This window comes from Chrysemys picta, chromosome 7 (genome assembly GCF_011386835.1).
Source record: "Chrysemys picta bellii isolate R12L10 chromosome 7, ASM1138683v2, whole genome shotgun sequence".
NCBI classification, from domain to species: domain Eukaryota; kingdom Metazoa; phylum Chordata; order Testudines; family Emydidae; genus Chrysemys; species Chrysemys picta.
Genome location: NC_088797.1, coordinates 4,428,787 through 4,445,236, shown reverse-complemented (window position 1 = coordinate 4,445,236; position 16,450 = coordinate 4,428,787). Strand labels below are relative to the sequence as shown.

The 16,450-nt window shown below is 37.3% G+C and overlaps 1 protein-coding gene across 21 annotated transcripts in view; it reads left to right on the top strand.

The window, feature by feature from the left end:
• CADPS (calcium dependent secretion activator) overlaps positions 1 to 16,450 on the top strand; it is a 354,315-nt gene that overhangs the window by 244,036 nt on the left and 93,829 nt on the right. For 6 of the 21 annotated variants that reach the window (XM_065550658.1, XM_065550667.1, XM_065550661.1 and 3 more), the window contains exons 14-17: positions 629 to 793; positions 10,126 to 10,227; positions 11,345 to 11,408; positions 12,117 to 12,240. In XM_065550658.1, coding sequence (XP_065406730.1) covers positions 629 to 793; positions 10,126 to 10,227; positions 11,345 to 11,408; positions 12,117 to 12,240 — 455 coding nt within the window. Of the gene's footprint in view, positions 1 to 628; positions 794 to 10,125; positions 10,228 to 11,344; positions 11,409 to 12,116; positions 12,241 to 14,567; positions 14,637 to 15,499; positions 15,518 to 16,450 lie in introns of all 21 variants that reach the window. The other 15 variants (XM_065550676.1, XM_065550672.1, XM_065550666.1 and 12 more) reach the window with 7 other exon arrangements.

The window sequence follows — 16,450 nt, the reverse complement described above, 5'->3', positions numbered from 1 at the left end:
TGATTTAGGCACATAGGAGCCTACGTCCAATTGAAAGTTGGCTCCTAACTTGCTTAAGCATTGTTGAAAATTTCCCCCCACATCTTATTGTTGTTGTAGAGCAATTTCAAGTTCGTAGTTTGCTTGTTTTCTTCTCTCAAATGTACTGTGGCAAAAAGTGTAGCAGTGCTAAGTTTCCTTTTCTATGTTGTTTTATTTACAGCTAGAGTAGCTGTTGCAGCTTCTTGCATTGAGGTTTTTTTCCAAGTTGCATTATATACTCTGAGATGTCGCACTCTATTCTGCATATGCTACTGAATAACAGAGTGTTACAAAATAATTATGTGTTTTTGTAAACTCTCCGTTAAACATCATCCAGAATTATGATACACATTGTCTGGATTTCATATTGTGAGACTGCCATGCGATACACTGTTAATTTTATACATCTTGTCATGGAAACGGAGTTTTTAGTTTCTTGTTTTCTTTTTAGTTCTGACTTTCTTTTGTAAGTTTGTATCTTTAGCTGTTTATTATTTGGTTTGGTTTGTTTTCTTTCATTTATTTTTTCATGCTTTCTTCTGCTTCTTTCACTTTTGTTGCTGGCTTTACCCTGTGCATTTAAACTCATCCCAACCATTCCCCAAAGTCAACAAATGACAGAGTTACTTGGTGGGTCACAAGCAAATGCAGACTGCGAGGGGGGCAAAATGTTTAATCCCTCTGCCACTGAAGTGGAGACAAAAAAGGATTCCAAAAAGGAGTCCAAAAAAAGGAAAGATTCCAAATCACAGCCGAATCCAGAGCCAAAAAGGTAAGAGAGAGAGACCAATGCACAGAATTGTATTCTGTAATATATAAGAACTTTTCAATCACTGAGCACACTGGGCACTTTGCATTTCCAATATTTACCTGGTTCCGAAGCTTTGAAAAGGCAGATTTAACAATATGATAGTAAAAGAACATCCAGCAATTGGGGGAACCAGTGAGTTTGTGATTTTTCAAATGTGTATTAGAAATAGAGTCTTCAAAAATGACCTAAACAGAAACGAAACAGAGAGGCTACCAGTGAAAAAAAGAGTGCCTGTCACTACCAGGTTATTAATGGCAGTTCTCTGCGCCTTAATACTAATTCCACTATCCACAGGACGCATTACTGCAGAGACCTAAATCTGTTTTGAGGATATATAGGACCTGATCGAAAATGCATTGAAGTAAATCAGAGCTTTGCATTTTACTTCCATGGACTTTACAGCAGCCAAGGGTTCATATGTCTGACTTAGAAACCAAAGACTGCGTGTCTTACCTAGGGACATGTTACATTCTCCAGGATGTCTTTCTGAACCCTGTGCTCTAGTTCAAATGGAAGTTATGGGCTTGATGCAGAAATTAGTGGAATTATTGGGTGAGGTTCTCTGGCCTGCGTTATGCAGAAAGTCAGGCTGGATTGTCACAGTGGTCCCTCCTGGTCCTAAAAAATCTGTAAATCTGTACCTTTAATTTATTATTATGGTTCAGACAGAAATCAGAGTATCTAAGTTCCTTAGATTCCTTGTTGTGATTCCTTTTTGAAAGAATATTCAGGCTATGTGCATGATTTGTTTTAGAGCCAGGCTAGACTGACACACAGCTGGGGAAAACTGATACTTATTTATGTGCTACCTAATCACCAGTTACCAGTGTATTTGGGTGTATAAAGCCCGTCTATCTTTGACAGTCTCCTTTTCCCACCTTTCGTTTGTTGCTTGCTTTCTTAGGTCTTAGGTCTACCTAGACAGACCCTTAGCTTATTGCAGAGTCAAAGCCTTACCTTGTAAGCTCTTTGGGGTAGGCATCATGTCTTGCTCTGTGATTGTACAGCACTTAGAACAACAGGAACCTATCTAGGCTTGGAACCTTTGAGCAATGCTGTAATATAAATACTAAATAATAATAAATAACATCGTTATTTGTGTGCCCAACTCTTTGGGAAAAAGTGTCATTTGAACATACACATTAAAATACATACAGTCAATATCTTTGCTATTTAACAAAAACGTATTACTTTTGTCATAAACATGGATATGTTAAATGAACTTTCTTTAGAAACTGAATGTTATTCACTTTTAGAGGGCAAAAAAACAACTGGTGGTTTAGCTTTCTCGGGAATGAGGTTGGCTGTCAGTCAGACTATGCCACTCCAGCAATGAAGGTCGAATAGAGAGAGAATTCTATGTGGCTATCAATCTCCTATATTAGCAATAGACAGTGATGGAGCTGAGGTGGGTTGTCTGTTTGTATTGTGTTTGTGTAAGGTCAGACAGTGAGACAACAGTAGCTTGCAGTCAGTGAGAAAGTGCAGAGAGAATGTGATTCAGATGTTCAGGACAGCCTGAAGGTCAGGACTGACAGAATGACAGGCCATCATAGAGAAGAAACTAACTAGTTGCTGTCCAGGGTCCTGCTTCATGAATACCGCCTTGTTATCTGATCAGTGTCAGTGCAGGACAGGAACAAAACGGCTGCTGTTAAAAATACACCTCTAGCTTTGCTGTGACCCTATTGCCATATCATGTGAAATGGTCAAAAACCAATATGGGTGATATTTCAAAACACTACTGCAGTCCGTTTTTCCTTTACCTCGACTTTTTTTAAGCTGATGAGTTGTTAGACCTTTGAAAGCTCGAAATACCTACTCCAAAGGGACACTATAAATTATTGCCATCTGCATAGTTGAATCCATGAACTTTTCTGTTAATTTTACCCATACTTTAAAAATAAAAATAAAAAAGTGAGTTAATTGTAATTTTTTATCCCAAGTTTTGCCTTCTGCAAACATCTGTATACATGATATATGGGAGTGTCATAGATATAGATACCAATCATGACTGTGCAAAACCTACTAACCCTAGTTACCATAACTAATTACAGTTCACTGCAATTAAGGAAATTATTAGTGATACTTCTTCACTATACTTAAGGGCGCAACATCAGTGCGTGCCCTTAAAAAGTTCCACCAAGTTGAAAGATTTTACCAGTTCTAATGGAAATCTGGTAGAAATCATTCAAATTGGTAGAATTTTGTAAAGGCACACCCATTTGGATCTATTTGCTTTAGGTACTTATGTGGGCCCCATTACTGTAATATTGACCATCTCACAGTCCGTTAATGTAATTATCCTCACAACACCCCACGAGACAAGGAAGTGCCATTAACCCTGTTCTGCAGATGGATAAGAAAGGCACAGAGAGACTTGTGATTTGCACAAAGTTACACAGGAATTGTCTGGTGAATCAGGGACTTGAACCCATATCTCAGGCTAGTGCCTTAACCACTGGACCATTCTACCTCTCCCTTTTTAAGATTTCCCTACTTAGGGTTTTATTCCTTGACTACAAACACAGCTGTTGCCAATTGACCCATGTAAAAACAATTTTAAAAATAAAATTGGTTAGAGTGGGCAAAAAAATTGCTGTTTTTGTGGTTTTATATACCGTATATACTCGATCATAAGCTGGTTCGTTTATAAGCTGACCTGCTTCTCTGGTACTTCCCTTTTTTACTAAAAAAATTCAGCTTATGAACGAGTATATACGGTACTTTTTTTGTCCTTATGTATTGAAAATGTAACTACAGATTTGTATATGTAAAAGTTAAGGACTGGATTAGTGGATGTTGAGCCCATCACTACTTGGACTTCATACTGAATCTGGTCCAAGTTGGTGGTGAGGGAACGTTGTGATTTTCTGACAGCTGGTCAGTGCTCTGTGTGAAATGAGCTGGTGTTCGGCCCAGTTTCTCAGTCCCATCACCAAACATCCACACGATCAATTCTCTCACTATAATTTGCCCCGTTTTTGCACACAGGTGGATTGGTGCACTGCCCTTCCCGCAGTCACTGTGTTTCACAAACATTAAATTCACTTTCAAAATGAAATCAAAATTGGCATCCCCTCTAGCTGTTGCCTTTGCAGATTTTCAACCGTTGTCAGACTCCAGAACTATTATCGTTTTGAAGTCGTTTGTGGAACTTGTGGAATTCAATATCTGCGTTACATTTTAGAGCATTCTCAATTATGTCTCCTTAATATTTGGTTTATATCATACAACAAAAATTTCATAGAGCTGGTTGAAAAATGGGAAACAGTTTTTACAAATTTGTCATGAAAAAACATCATCGAAATTTCAAAAACTTTCAACCAGCTCCAGACATTAGTTACATCTCTGTATGCTCTCTTTGGAGATTATATTTATTCTTTGATTAATAGATCCGTAGTGGACATGTTGTCTCAGAGAGCCACAGGTTAACAAAACCGTACTACAGGTAATGTCAGACTCTTTATTATTTCCTGGATCCATATATTAGCCAGAGCCATAATAGGTATGTATTGATAAAGTACATGTTATTGATGTCTTCAAAACACAGTCTGTCGTACAGGCTGAGATGATGCATTGTGCCAGTGATCCACAGATAAATAGTGTCGTGTTACATGCTGACATGATACATTACCATGGGTATAGGAGAGGGAGCATCCACGCAGTCCAAGCATGGTTCTTTGGGGATGCATGTTGCACTTGAGAAGGAATGAGCCTTGATTCAGCTCTGCATATCCACAAAGCACCAAAGCCTGGACTGAAATTAGGAGAACAGAGAAGTGAAATAAGAGCCAAAGCTAGAGTAATGAATCGGGCCGTCTTTTTATTATTGTCCCGTGTGGCTGATTAAGGTTGGGCCACATATCTATGTTAAAAGTCCCCTTAAGAAAAAATACAGAAAAAAAGGACTATACAGTCTTGAGGATATAATGTAAATTCACAAGAGCAAGAAGGATTGGATTGGATGAAATTGAAACTTAATGGCAGTCCTTTAAAGGGAGTCCCAGTGCAGTTGGTGGGACACTCTGCAGATGTATGGATTTGTCTGTAGGGCTGCCGTTGTACCATTAGTGCCCTGGACTATAAATCCCATAATAGTCTGTGATGCTAAATATAAGCCATGTGTTGCACCTGGCTGCAAAGGACTAAGTTGAAGATAGCATCTGCCTTATCTTAGATTTCCCTTTTGTTAGTTAAAATCAGATTATTTGCATTAATTTTTGACATAATTTATTTTATCATCTCTGATGTGTGTGAAACACATGCAGAGGTTTGGTTACTGCATCTAAGGAGTATTTTCCCCAATGATAAAGCTTAAAGTAGTTAAGCATAAAAGGTGGAAGAGATTTTTTTTTTTTTTTAGTTATAAGCCTCTTCGTTTTTCAGACAGGCTAATGTCAAAGAGATTAACCCAAAGGAGCTATACTGTAGATTTATAATTGCATACAAATGCATGTTATTGCTTCATATATTAGTCTTTGTTAAAAATGATTTTGATATATTTGTTTTAGCAGCATAACTAGCCCTGAGGGCCTCCGGGTATAATTAGAAAAGGGCATGGTGGGGGAGGTGTGGCTTACCGAATGAAGCATTGGCCTTAGGATCACAGGTCCTAATTATAATTTATAATTAACCCTGTGATTTGCACAACAGTCTAAACTAAAGAAAGAAAATCTTTTTACAGTTTGACATGAAAATGTATGTGTTTGTTTTTTAATTTCACAACCTGCTTTTTTTGGTTGTTTTCATACTTTAAAAATAAAAAGTTGAAGAAAAATAGGAAACTATACATAGATTGACGAATAGCATGTAAAACTTTTCCTGTGAAATATTTATATTAAGCACTGACAAATCTGCAGGTGATAACATAAAGCTATAATCAAAAGAGTTATCTCTGAAAATGTGCTGTTGGGGATTACTAAATATAAATTTATACAAAATGTGTTTTTTTATTTCTGCCCTCCCCCCACTATTTAAACCAGACTCCTCTAATTTTCCTGGCAAGATCAATATAGGATCAGATGAAAATCTGTTACCATTCAAATCGGAGACATTTATGTTGTATGTTGATCTAAATCCATAGAAAGAAAGAGACATAGTCAGTGTGTGTGTGTGTGTGTGTGTGTGTGTGTGTGTGTGTGTGTGTACACAATTATATTTAAATACAATATAGGTGCAGCACTTCTTTCACTGTTTCTCTCCTACCACTCCTACTACTGTCTACCCCAGCGTAATATAAACCATACATAGCCACTGTGAATATGTGTGTTAGTTTTCTACAGTTGTGTTTTAGCTAAAATGTATTGTGCAAATTTTGTTTGCTGCAGAAAGCTGTGATTCCATATATAAATTAAACATCCAGTATAAAGTTGATGGGAAACCTTTGTTAAATAAAAAGAGTTAATACCAGCATGAATAAGAAAATTAATTTATGAGATTTCACCTTCTTTTGAGAATGTCTTTAAGGACTATCAATTGTGCATGTTATGACAAGGGAATTATCTAGAACACAGAAGTGAATGTGACATTATAGAAAGGATAGCTTATATAACCCTTAGTTTGCTTAGCAAATGGAAAGATAAATATGCTTCCAAATTATTCAGTTTTCAAATATATTTGACAAATGTTTTGATTTTAATTAGGTTTCAGAAATTATCATGTTAATAAATTAGGTGCAGGGCTTTTGACGGTGTTTTTATGTAGTTCTATCAGTACCCTTGCATTTGTCACTAATTAATGAGTTCCTAATGCTTCAGCTTCTGGGGAGATGAGCAACAAAAAGGAACGTAACTAGTAAATCCGAAGATGCGCAGCTGGGTTATAGTATTTGAAATTTGACAAACCCATTGGACGTATTATTATTTGTGACATGGCTCAAGATGGGAGATTGTGAGGAGAGTAAAGATGACAGAACTGGTGCTAACCACTGTGACAACAACTTGAAAAGCAGCCGACATGACATCTTTCCTATCATGCTGCCGAAAATGTCAACTTTGTGAAGGACAGTGAGAAAATGGTTTGCCGAAAATTTGAAAGGTAGATTCAAGAGATGCTCATCATGTCAGATGTAATATAGTCCACAGCTGTTTGAGAAAGGAAGTCCTTGCAGTTGTGATGGCTCATAGTTGGCAGGCCCTTCCAGACATCCGTGCTGCTCCAAAAATGGCTACAGTTGACCTGTAGATTGTCTCAAGTTTGTAGTAGAATGATATGCAAGGGTGAGTTGTTGTTTATCTAGCATGCAGTTTAGTAGAACAACGTAGGGTGCATAAGGTAACTTTTTAATTGTATTAAAATGGCTGAATTTGGCATTGTGTCTTCTGATAAAGATCAAGAAAAATGCAAGGCCTAACTGTTTATTATGACCGAAGTGTGGTGAATATTTGAAAAAATGTATATATATATAGTCTGCGTGTAGCTAGATAGTCACATTTTTGTCTCAGTGCAAACCGTTTGGGCATTATAACTTAACTTAGATGAGTTGTGGACGTATATTAACTCTAGTCCAACAAGGTTTGGACCCAGCCATGTGCCCACATAGAGTTCCTAACAGTATCAGTACTTTAGACTGAAAACTGCCAGAGCGCTGAACATTTAGACTGCCGCTCCAAATTGTAATGATGCAGTTGTGCCAAAGCATTGCAAGTGTCTGAAATTGGTGTTGCCTGGCAAGTGCTAAAATAGCTAGATCAAACAGAATTAAAGCCTGATTCAGAGCCCGTTGAACTCAGTGGAAATATTTCAGTGACTTCAAGTGGGCTTTGGATCAACCCTACGTACAACTCTGGACGCTATCCCACTGAAGACACTGGAAAATGTGCTGGGACTTTGAATAGAGTGTCCCTTGCTGGGTTAAACAGCTTACTGTCATATTTTACATTAATAATTTGAATTAAAACAGGGGCTGGAAATTTATAAAACTAGTATTATTTAACAGAAAAACTTCTCGACACATGTTCTATGCCCTAGAAAATAAGTCTGCATTTAAACTCCTGAGTCTTCTGTGGCCTTTTTAGTAAATCTTTTGCTTTGAGGGCTATTGACCCAACAAATGGCAACATAATTTTCAGAACTTTTCCAGTTCATCAGCGTATTGTTCTTAGTTTGGGCTCTTTGCAGTCAATGTTTTGTGGCTACATCGGTTGTCAGTTGCTGATACAATTGACCTCCATGAAACTCTATGACATATATGGGTTTTGTGCATCTGTGCGGATGTGCGCCCAAAACTCGAATGAGGACTTCAATGACACAGAGTATTTATCATGGAGTATCTTGAAAAATCTGCCACTCTACTGGCAAGCAAACTAGATTCCCCAATGTACACAGCAGTGCTGGCGTGCGTAACTGATGGCATGAACTAGATCTGAATCTGAATACTAATTATTTCTGGAATTTTGGATTAAAATATACTAAAAATGTTCAGCAGCTGTGTTTTAAAATCAGTGTCTAACTGGATTTACCGGGCTTACCTGCTTCTTCAAAACAACTAGACCTAATTATGTACCGGTACTAATGAGACCAAATCCATTCTTCCATAATTGTTTAATAAATGTGTTTTCCAGCTAAAATTTTATATTCCATAGTTCAGCCTAAATAAAATTTTAACAGCTGACCTTGGCAAATAAATGATAGGAAACACTGGAACTTATGGAAACACTGATTAAATTTAAAGATATTCACTGTCATCTGGGCCTTTTAATATGTCCAGGATGTAAGTGTTATTTAATGTAGCTTTAGCACTTACATATAGTGAAAAGAAAATCAATTAAGATTGTGTTAGCATCTCTGTTTGGATTTGTTAAGAGAACTTTTTACCTGTATTCTAACAGCAGAGCTAATATTTATGATATTAAGAGGTTTCTGCATCTGAGGTCAGTGAAACATGACTGTACAGATTGTAATTTTTCTTTTAGTTTAGAGCCTTTTGATTCTTTAAAAGGAAAATAAAGCTAACCAATTAACCCCTGACAGGAGGTTCGTTAGAAGCTGTGTAATCCCTTGCCAAGCCTTTTGTATAACCAAACTAGTCTAGTACTAAGGATTTACACAGCTTAAGCTGAACGCTGGAGGAGGCCTTTAAGGAAGAACATTTGTTCAATTTTAAGACATCTTATGTTACCTAAAGAGAGACTGTGCTGGTATAGGCTACACGGTAATACACAAATCTGTATACTTTGCCTGTCAATAATAGAAACTAGTGATGTTTATTGTCTGGGTTGCTGATTCCTTTGGTGAATGGATTAGACTAGCCCAATTCAGCGATTATGCTGTGGCGTGTATTTCTCTGGGGAGGGGGAGAAGGGGGCATGTATGCAGAGGATGCTGATTTCTGCTCACACATTGGTGCAAATCAGGAGTCAGTTTAAATCAGCAGAGTTCAAAGATGTAAAAACAGAACGTAAGCACAATCAGGCACAGGGACTCTCTGTATTATCTATCAACATTACAGGTGAAGAATGGAAGAGATGATTGCATGTGCACTGTGCTCTGTGAAGATGGGAAATACCCCAAGGTAGCTACTTGGGGCTGCCTTATTCATAATGCGGTCCTGTGCACTAACAAAATAATAAAAGTGTCACAAATATTCATTGAAGAGCTGCTTTGATGGAATGTGTTAGTTTTTATGAAATTCTTAAATTCCTGAAAAGGGACATTATTTTTGGAAATGCAAAATGTACATTGATCTTGGAGCATCTATTTCAGTTTGTGCTCCTTCCTTTTACATGATAAAATGTTATAAAGTGATTCAATGAACATGAATGAGTGCTGTATTTTTATATTCCATTTGTACGTGAGTTTATCATCCCTATTCTTTTATGCTGTGAACCATATTTTAAATTTGATAAATGTGAATATGATTATTTCTGTAGAAATGAATAACCTATTGAGCCAAACAGGACTTACAGGCAGTCCTTACTTAACGAACATTCCCATTGTAGTATTTATATCTGTATCTGTGACTATATATATACAAATATAGGTGTGTATTTTTAGAGAGAACTACATTTTTCCAGGTTTTTCTGCAGTAAACAAAAATATAGTGATTTCACTATTTAAAAACCTGCCTACCGTAATTTTAAAAGGAGTATTTATTTTATTCTGAGATATGCTTTCTAAACCATCACGCTGCTTTGCCCGTTAGTGCTTCTTTGCATGGCACATGCACTATCTCCTGGATCTAATAGTCGATGACATCCATTTCCAAAAACTGCAATATCTTGTTTGCCGTACAGATGACTTACCAGGGTCATGAGGTGACGCTTGAGTCATTCATGGTATTTTTCCTTCAGGCCTGATGGAATAGGAACTGTAACTGTAGAAGAGAAAGAACGTTTTGAAGAAATCAAGGAGCAGCTTCGCTTGCTTCTGGAGAATCAGATCACCCATTTTAGGTAAAGGCAGAGACCCCTGGTTTAAAGCGAGAGAGGATGCCTTTCCTCACGACTCCATCCCATAAAAGACGTGTCTTTTAGATTTCAAAGGCTGCAGCTTAGTATAATTCTGCATAAGTAATATGCACAATGTAAAATAACTTGGTACATTAGGGTGCCCAAACTTGCAGCTGCAGAAGACATGAATATGTTCATAGCTGATAAACAGAAGGCTTAACCTTTTAAAGGTATTTCAACTCAATTTGCCCACATAGGCACAGCAGCAAGGAGAGGACTCATATTTGACAATTAAATAGTTCTAAGCAAATAATTAAAGACCCCATGATCTTATTTCTTCCTCTTTCCCATCCCCTTCTCCTTAACGCATTCTGCTATCTACTCCCATCTCTTCCTAGTACAAAGAAAGACAGGGTTTTTTCATGGATGGTTTAATTTTGGGAATAATGGATATCACTAACCTGAAAGCAGGGAGGTGAGTTGCCTCCTATCAAACTAGCCTCTTCATACAGTGGTCAACCCCAATTCTCAAGGTGAGAGATGATGTAACTCTCGATGCAAACTCAATGCCCATGGGACCACTCTTAGCTGCAACTCTCAAAAATAAAATAGTCAGCATAACCAATTAGTTATGACCTATGTGATTATGATAAGATCACTAATTTCTGGTCCTGTCCTTGTCAGTGCCCTTTTTCCTTTTATTGCAAGGAGATGATATGTAACCCCTTCCTGGTAGATGTAGCCACTCTCCCTCCCAGTTGACAGCCAGATTTCATAAAGTGGCAGATCTACCAGCCCTTAGTAGTCATCCAGCATTTAGTTTTCCCTGTGCTTGAAGCATAAGGGTATATCCTCTGGGCTGTGGAGCACATCATGGAAAATATTTCTGAGATTTCCTAACAATCCCACAGAGGCACCTGATCAAAATTACTCTTTCAGGCCTCGAGCCCGTCTCTTGGGCCCACATGGCGCCACTTGACGGGTAGAGGCCTAATTCAGGGAAGCGAGAACAAAGCCCTCGCCCCGCCACCCAGTCTTTCTTATCAGATCACTCTTAAGTTTATTGGTATATTTGCCCATGTGCATTTGAGTTAATCTTTAAAATTGGGCGTTTTTCTAGGTATTGCTTTCCATTTGGCCGACCCGAAGGTGCGTTGAAAGCTACTCTATCCCTACTGGAAAGGGTAAGCATCACAATAACAAAGGCAGGTTAAAATTCCTATGTTCCTATTCAATCGTACAGTAGAGTTTATGTGGCAATTAGATTTATGGATAGATATACACAAAAATTGAATTAGATAACATTACAGTATCTGTTCGTTCATGGGCATGAGTAGATTTTTGGTGTTGTAATTACACCCTGTAATGCAATGTACAGAGAATTCTAAATACTATGAATTGTGGGCCTAATTCTCTAGTCAGTTAGACCAGTTTTATATCCCAAGATGATGCAAACTAAGGAACGAGGATTCAATGGAATTATACTGGCATAAAACTGGTATAATGGGGTGATCAATCAGACCCTTTAAATGTAATGTTGAAAACTTGTCTGAATGAATAACAGTTCTAAAAAGCTTCATGTCACTGAATAAAGTAGTTGCTTGCAGAAATAGTACATGAATTAACTCTGCAGTGACACCTTTGGTCAGGTCACCAGTGGGATTTGAACCTACGACTTCTGGATCTACAAGTGTGAGTTTCTGCTGCTTGATCAAAGGGATCAAGTGCACTAAGAGTTTTAAACTTTATTATGTAGGCTGGCCACTAGAGGTGAGCCACATAGAGAAAGATAGCCACGCTGGGTTAGTGTTGGGTACACATGCATTTGTTGAACAAACAAAAAAAGGTCCATGATGTGTGTGCCACAACAAATCAGTTTTTCTTATGTCCAGGTTCTGATGAAAGACATAGTTACTCCTGTCCCTCAAGAGGAGGTAAAAACAGTCATCCGTAAATGCTTGGAGCAAGCTGCTTTAGTCAACTATACTAGACTATCAGAGTATGCCAAAATTGAAGGTAAGGCAATTACTTTATGGTGTTAAAATGTTACTACGTTTCTGTGTGGGAACTATAGCTAGCAGTTATTTAAAACAATGAATTAACTATTTATTTGCTTGACAATAAAACTGAAGTCAAAGGGAATATGGAATTGGCTAGGAAATGTATTTGTGGTGTTTGTTTTTTAAGAATTAAGAGCAGAGGTTAGCGAAATCTTTCTTTTTCTAGGAAAAAGCGATGAAATGGTTAACAGAATCATAGCTTCTTCTGAGCACTGCGCGTTTGGTACAGCATTCATACTCGTGTCTTTGTTTAAAAAAAATGAGAAGTACATGGGATGTCATGTTTGTAGCTGAAAAGGATAATGCTGCTAATTACTTGAGACAATGGAGTTCAGGGAACAATCAAAATATAAGAAGCTAAGAAATGTTTTATCTCTGCTTAATTGTTTGTAGCCAACTTAAAATGTCTTTTTCTGGGATGTGTTTCACTGCCTTTGCTTTGTGAATAGTGGAAGTCATCAGTTGATCCCATTCTTGCATCAGATTTCATTCTTGTCACTCTAAATCCAGCATAGCTGATATTATTGACCTTTTAAATTACGGGGGAATAATAACTGGTGACCAGAGACACATGTAGCCATCAAAAAGACATTTTAAAACTTGCTGGAGGATCTGTGTTTTGTTGGAGCTCGATGATCAGCTAGTTTTTTACATGTTAATCAGATTTCATTGTTACCTTGTTGGCTGCTAGACAGCAATTTGAAACTCCTACACAACTTTACAATGCTTGTAACTGAAAGCTGTATGTTCAAAAAGAATTGTTTTACTCTGGATTTTGGTCTTCTGTTGGGTGTGAAATATAAAGCTTTACTAAAGCTAGATTCACATTGTACGCCTCTAAGACATTACTGAAAGAAAAAAAAATCACCATCTGATTTGTTCCTAGCCCTTGTTTACATGAGGGCCTGGGTTATTATAAGTCAAATTTTCTAGGTTCTGTACATGATATGTCCTCTCTTTTTCTGTTTTTTCTGTCTGACAATGCAAATTGTGTACCAGTGGTAATGAATTCATTGTTATGCATCCAGTGAGAAACACTTAAGAATTGGGCACTAAAAGGATGTTTATCAACTCTTGACTTGGTAATGAGTGACAAAAATAGAGAAGGATTGAAGGTTTAATAAGCACTGTATTATCAGGCAATTTATCCAAGTACTCAACTTCACAGGATATGTTAATTGGTGTATTCTGTAAAATGCAATGTTGAAATAGACTTGACGTCGGAGAAGGACTCAGAATCAAAAAGCAACTTTTGTTTTGATGGATGCTTCTACCAAATGCTGGCTTCCCTAGGTCTCTGTGTAAATATCACTAACCTGTTGGTAAGATTTGCTCTCTTCTTTCAGATAAATCTATGCAAAAACAAACTTTATGATCTGTAAGTAAAAATGCATTCACTTCCAAAGTAGAACAGTTAGTGTGTACTTTCCTTTTGTGCCTCAATTCTTCTTGGTTGTGTTAATTATCTGCCCTCTTTTTCGCACTGTGACTTTTAGGTCTGGGAATACTTTGAAGCAACAAACTTTTTTTTTTCCAGCTACCTTTTCAGAGAAATACTTCATTCCACACTACCTGCTCTCCTCTGCTTCTCTCCTTCCTTATTCGTGATTGGCCACAGCCACTTTTCTATATTGTCTCTATAAAAGTGGTTGTGACACCAATTTCAAAGCATGCTGGGATTGTTAATTCAAACAACCCAACATCCGCCAGCTGCATGCATCAGGGTTTCGCTCATGAGCATAGTCCGCTACAAGCTAAAATAGTTTGTAAAAAATAAATTATCTCCATGTGATGCATTTCTCTATACAAATATGATTTTGACATTAAAAAGCTTCTATTTGAATATCCAAACATTTAATAAATACTTGTAACAGCTGAGGAAATATCGGTCACAGCACGGCTTGAGGCTATGTTTATGAAGAAATACCTGTAAAAGCCTTAGATACTGAAGGCTAAAATCCTTAGTATCTTGGAGCCTTAAATCAATAGAATTCTATTTCCCTTTATTCATGATGTTTTGATCATTATATTCTTGCAAACAATTCAAAATAAACCTTTAGAATCATGGTCACAACCTCTTTTGTGACTCATGGGCATGCTGAATGGTTAATCCAGTAGATTTCCAATTTTAAATCTCCTTTTTTTCTTTTATCCTGTGTGTATCCCAAAATACTCTACAGCTATTTTCCTTTTAAGCTAATGTAAAGTTTTCCTCTGACCTATGACCTATAACCTCTTTACCTCTGACCTAAGCCTCTTGCATGCCCAAATCCTCTTTTATAGGGAAAAAGAGAGAAATGTATGAGCATCCTGTCTTCTGCTTGGCCTCTCAAGTGATGGATTTAACCATTCGTGAGTACCTACCACCCTCCTCTCCATGCTGTCTTCACTCTTTCTGTTTTCATTACTTCAAGAAAATCCAGATCCAAACCAACTCACTTTCCTTGCTTCAAGTCTTTTAGCATTGGCTTGTCTGTTGCTTCTGTCTGTGAAACCCAGTGTGAGAAGTCCAGTCACTTTTTATCAGCCTAAAACAGGTTAGACAATTAAGCCATTTGTTTGTGATAAACTCAGATTGTCTGTAAGTTTTTTCAGTTATTCTTTATGTCTGTGACCTGAATGCATTTTTACTTTGCTTCTGTGTAACCCCAATTTGTAAAGTGCTTTTGTCACTGGTACACAATCAAAAGGTAGCAGCTACACTGGGGAACAATGAGCTAGAGGTCAGATAAAGGACATTCGGAAAAAGCCGTCCCTTTTCCTGTGTATAAGATCTTTAAACAATCCTGTGTATAAGATCATATGAAGCTGTCCTTTCTCTGTACATCAGATCTTACATGTCTTCTGTCTGTTATCTCTCAAGCAGAAATGCTTTCCTTGTTCTCTTTCTAGATTTTATTTATTCTTTTACACCAAGCTCTGGGTGGAACATATGAACCTGTTGCTTGGTGAGCTCTTGTATGTTCTCAGAGCTTAGTTCACTAAGTTTACTGATTTTCTATTTGTGCAGCATTTTCTTTCACCTCTGTGAAAGGAGTCTTTTTTGGTGATACCATGCTTCTTGGTGGTGGGAGTCACTGGGCAACTTATTTTCTTTTCAAATGTCATATATCACACATAACTGGGGGGCATTTTGGTCCACTTGCTCATTAATCCTGCATATCTGTTCTTGTTTCTCTCTTTTCTCTCCTTGTTGCTCTCTCTCTTTCATATAGAGAATCAAAAGGATGCAGGTGAACAATTGTATATGTATTATCAATTGCTAGGACTGTTGAGTTATATTTATCTTTGTTTTCTTTTCATAGCTCCTTAAGTTATGTACTCCTATAGACTGGAGATGGAGTTACAATAATACTTAAGGAGTTAATTTGTGCTGTCTCAACATACATACTATCTTTTACTTCTCCCTTAAGATATAGTGTAGAGCAGAACTATTTAATAGTGAAGGTACAACCTAATATGGAGTTTATTTATAGTGAAGAGAAAGTTTCTTGTTTTCCAAAGGAACTAAAACAAATTTTTGGCAGAAAAAAGTTTGGATGATTTGGCCTTTCATGTAAATCACCTAATAAGCACATTTATAACTAAACTAATCTTCATTTTTGTTTTTCATATCTTCTGTTTTATGCCCTATTTGGGAGACAATGGTTTATTTGTTAATGTGTAACTAACACTACAGTGAGACAGAAGTCGTGTTTGTCTTTTTTGTTCGTAACATGTTGGTAACATGTAATGAAACAAGAGTGCAGGTCAGATAAATACCATTAAAATGGACTTCTTCTCAGGAGTGATCCTGGAGTCGCAACATGCCAGTGTGTTCATTACTGTTACATACCCGGGTCCTTCGTTTGAAAGTTCTTGAGATCTGAACTGTTAGGGTTTTTTTTTCTAAGTTGGTATTTATGTGTTGTGGAAAAGGATACACTCGATTTCAAAACCTGTTTCTAGAAAGAAATTGGTTTTAAAAAGAAACACAGCATGTTGGGCCAAGTTCTGCTCTGGGCTCGGGGGCGCCTCTTTCACTAATAGCGTTAGGAGTGGCCCCTCTGTTATTTGGCCCAGTAGCTTTTCATTTTTTGTTATATTTGTGGTATTGGTAACAGGCCCTAGTAACAACAACAAAAAGTAATTGTTCAGAAAACAAAGCATGGATTTTCTCTTTAAAT